This window comes from Neopsephotus bourkii, unplaced genomic scaffold (assembly GCF_033783945.1).
Source record: "Neopsephotus bourkii isolate Nb327-2 ecotype Australia unplaced genomic scaffold, CSIRO-AGI_Nbou_v1 NB_1036, whole genome shotgun sequence".
NCBI classification, from domain to species: Eukaryota; Metazoa; Chordata; class Aves; order Psittaciformes; family Psittacidae; genus Neopsephotus; species Neopsephotus bourkii.
In genome coordinates this window covers 1,745,527-1,760,107 of record NW_026901525.1, presented here as the reverse complement: position 1 = coordinate 1,760,107, position 14,581 = coordinate 1,745,527, and the positions used below count along the sequence as shown (strand labels likewise).

Genomic DNA, 14,581 nt, shown 5'->3' with positions numbered 1-14,581 from the left:
GAGGGGAGCAGACTAACCAATTGCATGAATAACCAGTCTCTAGTAAAAGGGCTGTTTCTGCCTAGCCTGTCTTTTGCAAAAGGCAAAAAGCGAAGCTGATAGTAACCTTCTGACTAGTGAGTTTCTAGCTAGCAGTGTCCTCATTTGCTATCACTGTTAGAGCAAATCATCTGTTAGAGAGGTTTTGTGTTTTTCTTGTAATCTCTTAACTTTTATCTCAGTGACTCAGTGTGCAGAACCCAACCACTTACACCAAGATGCAGGCTTTACAGTTGGCTGCTGCTGCCCAGAGTCCTGGTCGAGGCCATTGCTTGGACCTAGTTGAGGCGTTTCCTTTGAGGACCCCCCCTTGTCCCCCCTGCAGGGTCCGTGTACGAGATCTCGGGCAACGAATGCTGCTTGTCCTGCTCAGAGTCACAGCCGTGGTGCTGCAGGAGGTCATCTGTGAGGACCTGCGCACGGGGCAGACCAGGGAGCTGCCACCCACCTTTAAGGGTGAGTGGGGTCAGCCCTGCCCCAGGGGTCCTCCCTCCCCTCTGCAGCACCCATGGGCTCAGCCCCATCGCCCCCAGGTGAGTTCCAGCCGGCACCATGGGGACCTGTCCCGGAGGGCGGCAGGGACCGGGGGCTGACGCTGCAGCAGGCGCTGGGCAATGTGCGGCCACAGCTGGTGCTGTGCAGAGCCCTGGGCCCCCGTGCACTGATCCTGCACCCTGTCTATGAGGTGCACACTGCTATGGACCGTGAGTGAGAGGGGCATCGGACGGGATGGGCACAATGGGGGCGGGATATGGGGTGCCCCTGGGTCAGGGCAGGGAGAGCGGTGGGGTTGGGATGGATGCTGTGGAGGTTGGGATGGATGCTGTGGAGGTTGGATTGTGTTGGGATGGTGTGGGGCTGAATGGGATGCTGTGATGGGGTTGGATTGGGATGCTGTGGGGTTGGATTTGGATACTGTGGTGGGGTTGGATGGGATGCTGTGGGGTTGGGATGGATGCTGTGGAGCTGGGGTGTGTTGAGATGTCCGGGGTTTGCAATAGAGGTGCTGCAGGGCCAGGAGCCTACACTGCTTTGGTGCTGGGCTCCTCTCCCACACGGGGCCGGTGAGAGCCACGCTCTCGCAGTGCGCAGGGACATGGTGAAGCTCCCGTCCACGCTGGAGGTGGACGTGGAGGACGTCATGGCCAAGGCGCAGCACATCCGCTTCTCGCAGCCACTGCTGCTGAGCGAGCTGCTGCCCATGGCGCACGTGCTGCCGGCCCAGGCCCAGATCCTGGAGGGCCCGGCCGGCCCCGCCGTGTTCCAGAGCTCCTGGGTGCCGCGGCTGCGCCAGGGCCAGCGGCTGCAGCTCCACGGCTGCTCCGGATGCGGCTGCGCCGGTTCATGGGGGTGCAGGAGCTGGCAGCCGCCCTGTGCCCGGGCTGGGCCCTGCGCGTGGTGGTGACGCAGGACTGCGAGGGACGAGGCCTCCATGTGCTCAGTGTCAGCGACCGCCTGGAGGCCCTGGGGCTGCAGGGGCACGGCCCTGGCACCTGCCTGCGGCCACCGCCACAGCGGCGAGGAGGAGGAGGAGGAGGAGGAAGGCGAGGAGCTGCTGCTGCCGCTGGACCTGAGCGGCAGCTTCATGGAGGAAGCCCATGGCAGCCGGAGGTTTGGGCTGGGGGAGCTGCTGGAAGCCACGTGGAGTCCTCTCCTGCTTCTAGGCATGCTTGTGGCCCTCTTTCAGGCTCTTGGCTCCTAGAAGGGGCCAATGAGCTGCCCTAATGGCATTGGATGCAAAAATACAACCTGAAATCCAAATAAGGACCAAAGTTTGACTTTTCTTTCCCTGGAAATTTGGTAAAAGCCCCAGGGAAGTGACAGAGACAAAGACCTCATGGTCCTGATGTGCATGAATGGAGAAGAGCAGCTGCTTAGGGGAGAGCTTTATACCGAAAGCAGGCAGGGGTGTCACTCCTGCATCACGCACTGCGCTCCTTTCAAATCAGAGATGGAAAATAAATGATAGATTTCCCTTCAGATCAAATTATTGGGTATTTTCCCCTCTCCCAGTGAAGAGCTTTGATTTTTCAGTTATTCCTCACTGTGCCCAGGGCAGAACCCCAGTGCTGCAGAGAGGAGCTCATTCATTCCAGCTTGGCTTGACTCCCAGCTAACCTGGCCTTGAGCACTGCCAGCGATGGGGCAGCCACAGCTTCTCTGGGCTCCCTGTTATCTCCACCCTGACACATCAACAGCGAGAACCCTGCTCCTTCCTGAAATAATGCTATGCTTCAAAGATAAAGAAGAAAAACCTGTTCCAGGCAATGCAATTAATGCGACCTTGAGCTAAAATGCTTTTCGTGGCAGAAATGCTCCCGGCTCCATCCCTGGCAGTGTTCAAGGCCAGGTTGGACAAAGCCTTGGGTGAGATGGTTTAGTGTGAGGTGCCCCTGCCCATGGCAGGGGGGCTGGAACTGGATGATCTTAAGGTCCTTTCCAACCCAAACTATTCTATGATTCTATTTGTAACACTGATAAATGGCGCTTTCTTCACTAGTACTAAGAAATTATTTGTCCAGACATTTACTTTAAAGCCATTTACTTTAAAAGCTAAGGAAAAAAGAATTATAGGTAAAGAAACTCCAAAAGCAGGAGCTGGGTTTTACCTATATGGGTAGGTCCTGGCAACGCAGACAGTGTTCTTTAGGGAAGAAAAGCCTCTGAAGCCACACGCAGACAAGGCTACCCAAGTTAGAAGTTTACTGGAAACGTTCAAAAGCTCTAGTAACCAGATCACCTCATAATACAAACACAGATTTAACTGTATAAAGTAAACCAGGGAAAAATCTAATCATGATTACTGTACATCACTGGAATCTTACTCTGGGCTACCCACTTTGTGAAGGAAATGGAATGAAAGCTGAGTCAGGGGAAACAGCTCTAGAAACAAAAGACAGGACAAGATTTGAAAGAGGTTCTTTCTAACACAGGCATCCTCTAAGGAGTCAAACACAGACTGAAGGCTCCGAAGCTTTGAGGAGTTCAGTCTGCCTATATCTGTCCATGCTTTCAGTCACAGCATATAACTGACTGCACTTCATAGAATCCTACATGTTCTGCTTATCCTTGATTTCCAAGGAGGAGGTGCTCAGGATAACTGGGACTTCTAGAGGTTAGAAAGGGCAAAGACCACCTTCCATGTCGCAAAGCTCAGCAGGGTAACTTGAATCATGGATGAGCATTTGCTTAGAACTAAATCCAGCTGGAAGCAGCTTCACTCAGCATCCGTTGACTTGTAGTGATCATCATCCACAGTGGAGTAGATGTGTCCCTCGCTGCTAAGGAATTCAACAGCTTGCCTTGAAGGAAAAAAACAACCCAACAATTGCTGACTAACTTAGCAAGCCCCTTTACTGGCTTCCTAAGCCTTGGGAAGAAGTTGTAAGAGACAGCACAGGAGAACAGAAACACTCTATTCCCAAGCTTTGAGCAGCGTGCAGAGAGTAAGGTAGGCCTCGAACAGGAGAAACTACTGCTGGGATACTGAGGCACTCCTGGTGCTGTTAGTTTGCTACTGAGCCTCATTGGAAACAGGGAGCAAAGCACTTTATCACCCCTTCAAGTGCCATTGGCTCGTTCTAAGCTCACTACTGCATCCTACTGGGAACATCTGAAATTACCAGCGCTGTTCCACAAGTAAGGATCAGGGCTTGCTCACTATTTTCCTCCTTTGACCCGACTCCAGGAAGGACTGACTGCATTTCCAGAACATCCTTCATTTCTGTAGACTTACTTGATGGTTGACATGCTCACGTTGTGGAGCTGAACCTTCAGCTCTTGAAGACTCATACCTTCTGGCACAGGGCAGCTTTTAATCAAGTTCAGCACCTGGAAAAGCAAGAACCATCATCAACATCCAGCTGAGCTTCTCTTACTGTGGATGGAGAACAAGGCTGGGCAAGAACCATCCATCTTCAAAGAGTCACTGAGCTTTGTCCTACACCACTGCAGCAGCCTCCACTGCGGAGCTGTTGGCACCTACCTGAGTCTGGTGCGCTGTGAGCCCGTTCACTGGCAGGCTGCCACCTCCTCCATAGCCCCCCACGTTACCCATCCCAGCGCCGAAGGACTGAGGTGCTTTTGATGCTGACTGAAATACAAGAGTAAAGCTGCTGTGGTGAGACTGGCCAGAAGACTCGCTGTTACTGCAGTGATTACAAACAGAGACCCAAAGAAACCACTGGAAACAGACTGCAACACAGTCGCTCTCTCCAAGGAAGCCATGATTCCTGTTACACCTTCACTGCTCCACCAGCTTTAAGCTTCCCAGCCCCACAAGTGATCTACAGCTTCCCCAACAAACCAAGAGGTCCCTCTCTCTGGCAGACAACCAGTGACCCAGTCAGGGCCAAGAGCATACATACCATAAGATTTTTCCTGAGGATCATATGTGCATTGACAATCTCTACCATGTGTGTGGTGAACTCGTTCATGTTTTCCAGAGGCATGATCTTAAACGCCACCAAACTTTTCTTATTCTTTCAGGGAGGAAAAAGAAGAAAGCAAAGAATGAAAATTAACACCACAGCAGCAGGAAAGTGCCAGAACAGGGATGGTGGCGGTAGAGACAAACACAAATGGCATGTCTAGTAAGAGCAGTTACCCAAACATACATAGAAGAGAACAAAATACTTGTTCATTGGAGTGCAATGAGAGGATGAGCAAGGACCACAATGAAGTGGGTATTCTAAAGGAAGCCCACTAACACTGAGCCAGATCATCAGTCCTCAGCCACTGCTCCAGCCCCAGGACCTGGGTACCCAGACACGGGTGACGTGATCTTACCTGGAAAGAGCGAAGATGACCAGCAACTTTGACATAAGTTCCTGGAGGTACCACCACATTCTCGCTACCTGCTTCCTGATAGAGAGGAGAAGGAGAAAGGGAGGGTTTTCTCATTCATAGCTATACTTCCTAATAGATGGCTTAGGAAAGGAGGCTTATCTCAAGCAAACACAAATGGCACATCCAGGAAGAGCAGTTTGATAAGCATAACAATAAATAAAAGAGAACAGAATACTTGTTCATTGGAGCGCACCATACATGTGTTTTGAAGGTGTCCCTGCCCATGGCAGGGGGTTGGAAGTGGACGGGCTTTAAACCCCTTCCAACCCAAACCATTCCAGGATTCTGTGCAAATCTCTGTTCACTCTCTTTGTATTGTCCTGAGCACACATCTCTCAGTTCAGCTGTTAAGTAACAGTTCCACTTCGGCTACTACACTCTAAGAGGTTATACACAGTGATTCAATATAGAATCACATGTGAGTTACAAAACTGAAGACTCACAGCACCAGTGATCTCTGCTACAGCAGCATCTCCTGTGGATTTCAGACACATTAATCCCTAAAATATGTCTACATCTTTTCGCTCAAATATCCTGGGAGAAGCAGGGAACCGGACATGATGATCCTTACAGCCCCCTTCCCACCTGGGCCATCCTGACCGCACAGCTTCCCTCCCTTCACTGCTCCCTGAAGCTTTTACAGACGCGCATCTGAGACTTACATCGGTGTCGACCCACTGCCTGACATCCATCGGGGCTGCCGTCATGTCGTCCACCTTGTACAGGATGTTGGTCGGTGCCTTCTCCGCATGCCGGATGATCCCCACGATGGTGACCTGCGGCGGGAGCAGGGCCCTTTGTTCACCCCGGCAGCCCCGGGGCCCGCCGCCCTCCCTCCCTCCCTCCGCGGGGCTCACCTGGGCGATCTCCACCTCGCCGATGCGGAAGGTCTCCTCCACCTGCTCGGCCGCCAGCAGCTGCGACACGGTGCAGGGCACGATGTTCTGCGAGCGGAGCCGCTGCAAGGGGCGGCGGGGCCGTCAGCGCCGCACGGACCCCGCGCCCCCGAGGCCCTGTCCCGGCCTTACCTGCTTCTTCTCCGCCTGGGTGCCGGCCGGGGAGCTGAAGCCGCCGGCGGGGGAGGTGAAGCCGCCCGCGGGCCTCGCGGCGCCCGCGCTGCCGTACCCGGTGTCGAAAGTGCCTGAGGGGGGGAAAGGGAGTGCGTGAAGGGATAGCGGTGACACCGCATCCCCGCCGCCATCACCGGACACCCTGTGTGGGCTCCCGGCCGATTCCCCCCTCAGTCAAGGCCCGGACCCCCCCTTCCGCACCCTGCCCGCTCCACATGGCTGCGGCCGCACTCCCGTCCCGCGTCCCTCCGGCTCCCGCCTAGCGTGTGGGCCCCGATCCGCTCCCCGCAGCCAATCGCAGCGCTCCGTCTTCCGGCTTCCTCCAATAGCGGGAGGCCGCTGGGAAGCGGTCGGTGCCATCTTGAGTGCGGGCGCTGCCCGGCCGCGCTGAGGGCAGGGAGGCTGTCGGTAGGCGGAGCAGGGTAGGGCCCCGCCCCTCGGCCCCGCCCCGCCCCTCGGCCCCGCCCCGCCCCTCGGCGCATTGCACCGGGCCATGCGCGCCGCCGCGCTGCTCCTGCTCTGCCCGTTGGCCGCCGCCCTCTCAGGTAAGGGGAGGCCGGGCGGGGGGTTCCCGAGCGGTGCCCGCCGCCAGCACCCCCCCCCTCCCGGCCCCGCTGAGCCCCGGCGTGTCCCGGCGGCGGCAGGGCGGTTCTGGCACATCACCGACCTCCACTGGGACCCCGACTACGACCCGGCGGCGGGCACGGGGCAGGTGTGCCCCTCGGGTGGCTCCCGCGCCGGGCCCGCCGCAGGGCCCTGGGGCAGTTACCTGTGCGATGCGCCCTGGCGCCTGCTCGCCTCCGCCGTGCGCGCCATGAGGAGCCTTCTGCAGCGCCCGGACTTCGTGCTCTGGACCGGGTGAGGACGGGGCCGGGACCGGGACCGGGGCCGGGAGGGGGGTTCAGTGCCCGGCCGCCCCAGCAGCTCCTCGAAGGCACCCGGGAGGCTTGTGTGACCAGGGGGCTGCTCTGATTTAGAAGCACGAAGAACCTCAGGTTTCCTCCCAGTAGCAGTGGGTGCCCTGTTCCACGGGAGGCCGTAGTAGCACCCGCAGACAGTAACAGCTTTATTTTACATGGTTATTGCGAGCCTGTATGCCCTCTTGTAACGTGCCTGTGATCTGCTGTCACCTCCAGCCCCAGTTTGCAGGGCTGTTTGCCTGACCCTGTGTTTTCTGCCTCTGCGGGTGCTTGTTCCTACTTAAAAGCAGTTCTAGATCCTTATGGCTTTACGTTGAGTCTTCTTTCTCCTTCCGACTGTTTCACCCCGTTGTTGACATCATTCGATGGGCCTGTTCACAGCCCAGGGTCTGCTGCAGGCACCATAAGCATGTCAGTGGGAAGGCAGACTGAGGCAGACCTTGGTCCCTGCCTTAGTGGAGGCATTGCCTTGGTTCAGTTGAAGGGGAGTTGGTGTTGTGCTGTTCAAACAGCCGTGTAAGCAGCTTTGCTTCACTATTGCCAAGCAGGAGCTCACCCGAGATTACAAAATGCTGTTTCTTGCAGTATTTCTTGCCAGCTTTAGTGTCTGTTAAGCACACCAAAGCAGAGTGATCCTCTACTTCCTATGCTTGTGTATAGGGTTTTCAAGGTAGAATGACATGGAGCCTGTTTTCACTTTGAATTATTCCTTGGAAAGAGGCTCCAGTGCCTTGCCCAGTCCCTATGGTGCTGGTTTCTGCCCCCAAAAGCTTCAACTATGCACCTTTGTTTTCTAGGAGGCACAAAGAGAAGGAAGCACGTTTCTCTGGCTGGCTCCTCATGCCCTGTTAGTCACAGACAGTGACTGTGCTTTTGTTCTTCCAGAGATGATACTCCTCACGTGCCCAACGAGAAGCTCGGAGAAGAAAAGGTTCTGCACATAATAGAGAATCTGACTTCTCTTATAAGGGAGACGTTTCCAGGTGGGATGTGAGGGGATGGGAAGGGCAGAGGGGCACAGAGTCTGATGGGAAGAGCTTACCAGGGTGGAGGAATGACAGAACTGGGGAGGGGAAAGGCATGGAAGGGCTGTGGTTGTTGGGGCTTGTTTGTTCTCTCCCTGGTTGCTGCATGGCATGAGGCGTGTCTGAACTGAGGCGTCTGGTGCATGCTCAGTGATTCAGGTTAACTCAGAAGAGAGGGGAAGGAACACTTCTGTCCTTAGTCATTGGGACAGAAAAGGCTGCAGGATTTCCATGTCAGCAGTGGGGGAAGGAGCGTTGTTGGTGGTGAGAGCTCATGGATTCACCTGCCAAGCCATAGCTTGCCCCAAGGAGGGGTGGTCTTTGCAGACAATGCAATCAGGTGGCTGTTTGCAAAGCTCTCAAGTCAGGTTCCTGTTCCCAAGCTTGTGAGTACCTCAGGGAGCTTTAGTGCTGAGGAGCTCTGAAGCAAGCATGGGTTGCTCTGCACCTCCTTTTCTCTGCCTCTAGATACCAAGGTCTACGCGGCGATGGGCAATCACGACTTCCATCCCAAGAACCAGTTTCCAGGGAAGGACCACAGGATCTACAACCAAACAGCTGAACTGTGGCGTCCCTGGCTGAGCAATGCTTCCATTCCTCTCTTCAGAGCAGGTTGGGGACCACTAACTGATGTTGACAGTGCTGTGAGGGGTAGGGGTGGTCAGGAGAAAGCCGTGGATGGTTTTCCCTGCTTCTGTGCTCAGAGCAATAGTATTTATAGAGTATTTGCAGAGGAAGGGCCCAATTTAATGCTGATTTCTGGCACTGAGTTCTCCTGCTTGAGAGAAAATAAATGTCTGCTTTAGCAGTGACTCATTTTCTCAAGTTACTGGCAAGTGTCCCTCCAGTGGGAAGAAGAAGGATCTCCTAAGCAAGCTGCTGGTGTTGGCAGCACTGTGGCTTCCTGAGCTGAATCAGCTCCTGCTGCTGCACATTGGGTCTCCCTTCACCTCAAGAGGCATCGACACGACAAGAGGCACACAAGGGAAAGAGTTGCTTCAAATCCCCACCCTGGAGTGGTCACAGCACTGCTGGCCCTGTGTCGGGATGGTGACTGCTGCACTATGGCCAATGGGAGCTGAGAGGGATGGAAACAAAGGGATCTGGGGTCGTAGCAAGCAGCGTGACCAGAGCTGCAGCTCTTGCCCTCTTGATTGTGTTTTTCAGGAGGTTTCTACAGCGAGAAGCTGCCTGGCTCAAGGACAAGGGGGCGAGTGGTTGTCCTCAACACCAATCTGTACTATGACCAGAACAATGAGACAGCTGGTGAGGAGGATCCTGCGGGGCAGTTCCAGTGGCTGGAGGAAACGCTGACCAACGCCTCTAGAGCAGAGGAAATGGTATTGAAAGAGATCAATAAACTATAGAGGGCTTCTCCCAGCCTGGAAGCTCATCCTGCTCCAGCTCTCCCCTCTGCAGTCACACCAGGACAATGGGATGTGCGGGCTTTGCATTGAGTGCAGCTCTTGTCTCTGTAGGTGTACATCGTGGGGCACGTCCCTCCTGGCTTCTTCGAGAAGAAGCGAGGCAAGGCCTGGTTCCGGAGTGGCTTTAATGAGCGGTACCTGCAAATGGTGCAGAAGCACCACAGGGTCATCGCTGCTCAGTTCTTTGGGCACCACCACACGGACACCTTCCGGATGGTTTACAGTGATGCAGGTACTGGTGCTGGTTGGAGTTTACCATGGCTGTTGGGCTGAATGCAGCCCAGAAGCCAGAAAAGGCTTGTGAAATGCTTTGCTCAGCAAGGGGCAACAGTGGTTTTGATCTCCACCTCCAGTCCTCCTCCAAACGGGGAGGAGCAAACTTTGTTGTTTCCCCTCAGTGCCTTGCAGCTTCTTGCCTTCTCCCTATTGATGGGGTTTGGACATCAGCCAGGATTTAAGGGTTCAGTTACGAGTCTGTGTTGGGGTTACAGGTGCTGCTCTGCTCTCCTTTGCTGAGCGCAGTTCTCTTCCACCTCAGCCCTTGCTGCATGAGTCTTTGGCAGCAATGCAAAGCTCTCTGCAGCAGTCCCATGTGTGCATTCCATGTGCTGATCTTTGTGTATGTGGTGGTGTGAGTCGGGCTGGTGGCAGAGCTGCTGTGTGCAGCAGGGTGCTCACCTCTGTGTGGACAGGGTGCGTGTGGCACTACCCAAGGTCCCCCATTCATGGGTTGTTTTGCCCTTCTATTCAGGTTCCCCAATCAATGTCATGTTCCTGGCGCCTGGAGTGACCCCCTGGAAAACAACATTGCCTGGAGTGAACAATGGAGCCAACAACCCTGGGATTCGGGTGATCGACTACGACCCAGCCACCCTTCAGGTGTTGGTAGGGGATCCCCACGTGCTGCACACCGCAGTCCTAGGGCAGTACTGCAATTCCTCCATGTGGTTTTAACAGGCAGGACTAAAGGAGCCAAGCGGCTCTGTGGGAGAGGACCTCAGCTGAGATGCTTGTCTCTTGTGTAGCACAAGGATTTAGCAAGAGCATCAATGAGTAAAGGCAGGGTGACCCCAGCCAGCCTGGGACTAGTTCCCCAGGGCAGCACAGGGCAGGTTTGGTCGTGTTCTTCATGTCTTTAGCTAGTTTCCTTTGGCACTTCTTTGCTGCCTGGGTAATGTGGATTGCAGAACTGCTCTGGGAAGACACACACTGTTCAAAACCTTCTCCAGAAACTTTTAACCGTCTAGGAAATGATTTGGGCCTCCCTGCTTGCTGAATGGGTTCATTTGTGATGGATCTGAATTGAGGTGGATCGTAGGGGCAGCTTCTGCTCCCTGTGCCTCTTATTTGTAGAGGATGGGGTGTCCGTGCCTTTCTTTGCAATGGGTAAAGCAGCTCTGTAGATGCTATTTATGGCATAAGGCATGAATGCTAAAATAGGCTGTGGAGGGGTAGGGAGGAAGGGAGGTAGGGAGGCAGAGAGGGCGGGCAGAGGCTGAGAACAGAAGCTGTGAATGTTCAGTTGACAAAATGACCTCCCTGAGTCAGTAACGCTCCTGCAGCCCTGGCTGGCAGTGAGTAACAGGCCAGGCTCAGTTTCCTGATGTGTGCAGTGGAGCAGAGAAGAGCCACCCCTGTACAAACAGTGGGGAGCTCTGAGGCTCTCACTGAGGTGTCTGTCCCCAGTGACAGTGGGAACCCCCCACTGGGCAGGGGTTTGGTGCTGCCCCCCAGGCCCTGGGAGCGGGGCTGAGCCCATCCCATCCTATCCCACATTTCACTCCAGGACTGATCCTCTCCTGATTTGTCCCCTCTGTTTCCTCCCTCTGCAGGACATGGTGACTTACTACCTGAACCTAACTCGTGCCAACTTGAGGGAGGAAGAGTCCCCTGTGTGGGAGGAAGAGTACCGGCTGACAGAGGCCTTCCAGGTCCCGGATGGCTCTGCGCACTCCATGCAGACAGTGCTGGAGAGGATATCCCATGATCCACGCTCCCTGCAGCAGTACTATGAGTTCAACTCTGTCAGCTATGATCTGGCCCTGTGTGAGGAGTCCTGCCACGTCGATCACGTCTGTGCCATCAGGGAGCTTGATTTTACACGATACGAGGAGTGTGTTGGAACCAGTAGCTCCGCCTCTGCTCTCGTTGGTGTTTGGCTCTTCTTTTCCTGCTTGCTCTTAGGGCTCATCAGTCCCCAGCAAGTGCTGCAGTGACTGGGAGGAAATGGAGAGAGCTCGAGTTGACGATGCACATGAATCAGTAACTGCGAATGGTTTGGCACTGAGAATCCACTTGGAAACCAAGACCGAATTGGTGGCTTTTACTAAAAGCTCTGTGATGTTGATTGAAATCGTCCAGAAAAGCTTCAAGTACGAGGATGGGGCAGTGACCGTCACAAAGTCTTGTTCCAGGCTGACCTGCACCAGGAGCCGCTCTCCCTTCGCTGGCACTGCTGAGATGAGCTCACAAATCAGACCAGCATCACTCATGGACTTCACCTCCTCAGGGTGATTGCTGTGACCTGCCACGTGCTCCTGGTGGGTTCCTCACTTCAGCACCCGCTTCTCCTCGGGGAGGACCGTGACAGATAACCAGGAAGATCGTGTTTTGGTGGCCCTGTCCAGCAGCTGCCTCACCTTTGGCTGCGGTGGGATTGGCTCTTCCTGTGCCAGAGGATGAACTCCAGCGGGCTCTGGCTGGGATTTCCACGGGTCAGTGCCCAAGGTGAGGCTCGGGGGGGAGAAGCTTGATTGTTATTATTTTTTAAATTAAAACTGTATCTTTCCCCACTTGCAGAGCATAAACCGCGCTTCCCTTTGTGTGCACTTGGGTTCTTCCTTCCGCTGGGCATTGCCCCCTTCCCTACTCACACACACGTGGTTTAGCGGGGCTGTGCCAGCTTCTCCATGAACCTCACTGGTGAAGGGAGGGGTGTGTGTTATCAGTGACCGGCAGCTCGCCCGTGTCTGCTCCTGCAGTGCAGGGCAGGGCCGTGGGTGCAGAGCAGGGCAGCGAACAGGGCGGGTGCTGCCGGGGCATCCGCACCGCGGGCAGAGGGCACGGGAGCAGCCGCGGCCGTCGGTGCTTGCAGGGCGGGGCCCGAGGGGCGGGGCCCGATACCCGAGGGGCGGGGCCCGATACCCGAGGGGCGGGGCCTGATGCCCGAGGGGCGTGGCCGCTGCGGGTGCCGGGGCCGCGGATGGCGCGGGGGTTCGGGCCGCTGCAGTTGGCGCTGGCGGCGGCGGGGACGTTGGCGGCGGCCCTGGACGTGTGCGCGGACGGGTGGGTGGCGGCGGGGTACGCGCGGGGCGGGCGGCCCGGCCTGGCCGCACTGGTGCTGGCGCTGCGCGCCGCCGGCTCGGCCGCCACCCAGGCCTGCAGCTGGCTCTGGCTGCGCTCCGACCCGCCCGCCCTGCGCCCCGCCGCGGCCCCGCCGCTGCTCGCTGCCCTCCACCTCCTCCAGCTCGGCTTCCTCTGCAGGTACCGCGTCCATCCCCTCCCCCCCCCCTCCGCTCCCCGCCCCTTCCGGGGGTCCCCGGACGCCGGGGGATGGGAATGGGGGTCCCCGGTGCTGCCCCGGCCCCGCTGGGCGCCGTCTGAGTCCCAGAGCCCCGGCTCTGCTCCAGCTCCCGCGGCCGGAGCCTGGGAGCGGGGAACGCCCCGGAGCCCCGTCCTGTCCCGTCCCGGGCTCTCCCGCTGGGCCGGCTTCCTGCCGAGCGCTGCGGCTGCGGGTGGCCGCTGCCTGGGAAGGGGCGGGAGGGGTTTGGAGCCGTCCTGCGGGTCCTGCAGCGCTCGCAGCCCGCAGCCCCTCACCGCTGCCTCATGGCCGCTCAGGTGCCTCCATGCGCTGAAGGTGGGCTGGAAGGTGTGCAGGGCGAAGGAGGAGGCCGGCGAGGAGCAGAGGCACATGGCCTTCCTGTGCCACGACATCAGCATGCTGCGCCTCTTCGAGACCTTCCTGGAGAACACTCCGCAGCTCACCCTGCTCCTCGGCGTCGTCCTGCAGACCAACAGGGCAGAGCCCTCCCAGGGTGAGGGGCTGGGGGTCCGAGCGGGTGAATGGGGCAGAGGGGATGGGCAGGGCTGAAGCGGGAGGGAGCTCCGTGGTCCTTCCCCTGCATGCAGGGCATGCAATCGGGAGCCTGCTGGGGATGCTGAGTGGATGGGGATGGAGATGTGGATGTGGGCAGAGGGGGGAGCGCAGGACACTGAAGGGGTGTTCTGAGGGTGCTGAGGTGGGGAGCGAGTGACTGCAGTGCCCGTGTGTGTTGGGGGCTGCCCTGGATGGGACCCGCGCTCGGCCCCATCGCTGCCTCCCCATCCCTTGGGAGAGGCCAGGTTCTGCCTCCACCATGGGGAGCCGCAGGTGCTGAGGCTCTGCCCCACTGCTTTGGAGCTGGTGGGAAGCTCATTTTAGCAATGCTGGGCATGGGGGGGTGGCTTGAGCTGAGCTGGACCCCCCTCAATCTGCCCTCAGCATCTGCACCGCTGTGCTTGCAGGACTGGGGCTCTGCACCGCGTTCCTGTGTGTGACCTGGTCTCTCGTGGACTATCACCAGTCCCTGCGCTCCTTCTTGCAGGACAAGTACGAGCTGAGCGTGAGCTCCTCCATCATCTACTTCCTGTGGAACCTCTTCCTCATCTGCCCCCGCATCCTGACCGTCGCCCTCTTTTCCCTGCTCTGGCCCTACGCCGCGGCTGTGCACTTCCCGCTCGTGTGGCTGGCCATGTTCCTCTGGGTCAGCCTGCAGGGCACCGACTTCATGGAGTCACCGGGCCCCGAGCAGCTCTACCGGGCCATGGTGGCCGTGATCCTCTACTTCAGCTGGTTCAACGTGGCCCCGGGGAGGACGCTGCAGCGCAGCATCATCTACCACAGCTTCATCCTGGTGGACAGCACCCTGCTGGCCCTCTCCTGGCTCTGGTGCCGCTCCTCCTCCGAGGAGCACTCCTACCTCATCCCCGTGGTCTCGGCCGCCCTGCCCTGCTACCTGCTGGGGCTGGCGCTGAGGGTCACCTACTACAAGTGGCTGCACCCCAGCCTGCGGGCACAGGAGGAAGGCGGCTTTGACGAGATGGATGCCAACGGGACGAGCGGTGGGATGGAGCTTCCGCCGCCCTCGGAGCCAGACCTCGTGAACAGGCGGATGCGGTGGCTGGTCCAGACCCAGTTCTCCATCTCCTGGCCTATGGGGCAGCGTTTCCTGAACGGGGCTGCTGCTGCAGAGGCTGCTGCCTGAGGCCCGTTC

The 14,581-nt window shown here is 57.4% G+C and overlaps 4 protein-coding genes across 4 annotated transcripts; 3 read left to right on the top strand and 1 right to left on the bottom strand.

Annotated features, from left to right (window-relative positions):
- The first annotated feature begins 257 nt into the window (after window positions 1-257).
- On the top strand, window positions 258-1,741 carry THEMIS2 (thymocyte selection associated family member 2). The gene is given in 7 exon segments (XM_061360593.1): window positions 258-297; window positions 365-400; window positions 403-504; window positions 558-743; window positions 1,125-1,358; window positions 1,361-1,541; window positions 1,543-1,741. Coding segments are annotated over 7 exon segments (978 nt in total).
- A 976-nt stretch (window positions 1,742-2,717) lies between these two features.
- On the bottom strand, window positions 2,718-6,297 carry RPA2 (replication protein A2). The gene is made up of 9 exons (XM_061360696.1): window positions 6,159-6,297; window positions 5,916-6,028; window positions 5,745-5,846; window positions 5,550-5,663; window positions 4,828-4,902; window positions 4,407-4,520; window positions 4,025-4,132; window positions 3,776-3,870; window positions 2,718-3,341 (listed from the first exon to the last, which is right to left on the bottom strand). The coding sequence occupies exons 1-9, from the start codon at window positions 6,172-6,174 to the stop codon at window positions 3,257-3,259; spliced, it is 822 nt and encodes a 273-aa protein (XP_061216680.1). The 5' UTR covers window positions 6,175-6,297; the 3' UTR covers window positions 2,718-3,256.
- A 117-nt stretch (window positions 6,298-6,414) lies between these two features.
- Window positions 6,415-11,786, top strand: SMPDL3B (sphingomyelin phosphodiesterase acid like 3B). The gene is made up of 8 exons (XM_061360695.1): window positions 6,415-6,502; window positions 6,602-6,815; window positions 7,763-7,860; window positions 8,371-8,514; window positions 9,070-9,242; window positions 9,381-9,561; window positions 10,081-10,214; window positions 11,162-11,786. The coding sequence occupies exons 1-8, from the start codon at window positions 6,451-6,453 to the stop codon at window positions 11,543-11,545; spliced, it is 1,380 nt and encodes a 459-aa protein (XP_061216679.1). The 5' UTR covers window positions 6,415-6,450; the 3' UTR covers window positions 11,546-11,786.
- Window positions 11,787-12,521: 735 nt separating this feature from the next.
- Window positions 12,522-14,581, top strand: XKR8 (XK related 8). Its single transcript, XM_061360874.1, has 3 exons — window positions 12,522-12,812; window positions 13,167-13,363; window positions 13,833-14,581. Exons 1-3 carry the CDS (start codon window positions 12,532-12,534, stop codon window positions 14,570-14,572), a joined length of 1,218 nt encoding a protein of 405 aa, XP_061216858.1. The 5' UTR covers window positions 12,522-12,531; the 3' UTR covers window positions 14,573-14,581.

Coding starts and splice junctions, on each gene's coding strand:
- SMPDL3B (XM_061360695.1), top strand. CDS start 6,451: ATGCGCGCCGCCGCGCTGCTCCTGCTCTGCCCGTTGGCCGCCGCCCTC. Junction 6,816..7,762: donor GACTTCGTGCTCTGGACCGG/GTGAGGACGGGG, acceptor TTGTTCTTCCAG/AGATGATACTCCTCACGTGC. Junction 9,243..9,380: donor CCTCTAGAGCAGAGGAAATG/GTATTGAAAGAG, acceptor TTGTCTCTGTAG/GTGTACATCGTGGGGCACGT.
- RPA2 (XM_061360696.1), bottom strand. Junction 5,847..5,915: donor CCCAGGCGGAGAAGAAGCAG/GTAAGGCCGGGA, acceptor CGCCCCTTGCAG/CGGCTCCGCTCGCAGAACAT. Junction 4,521..4,827: donor GTCATCTTCGCTCTTTCCAG/GTAAGATCACGT, acceptor CCTCCCTGAAAG/AATAAGAAAAGTTTGGTGGC.
- XKR8 (XM_061360874.1), top strand. CDS start 12,532: ATGGCGCGGGGGTTCGGGCCGCTGCAGTTGGCGCTGGCGGCGGCGGGG. Junction 12,813..13,166: donor CAGCTCGGCTTCCTCTGCAG/GTACCGCGTCCA, acceptor ATGGCCGCTCAG/GTGCCTCCATGCGCTGAAGG. Junction 13,364..13,832: donor CAGGGCAGAGCCCTCCCAGG/GTGAGGGGCTGG, acceptor CTGTGCTTGCAG/GACTGGGGCTCTGCACCGCG.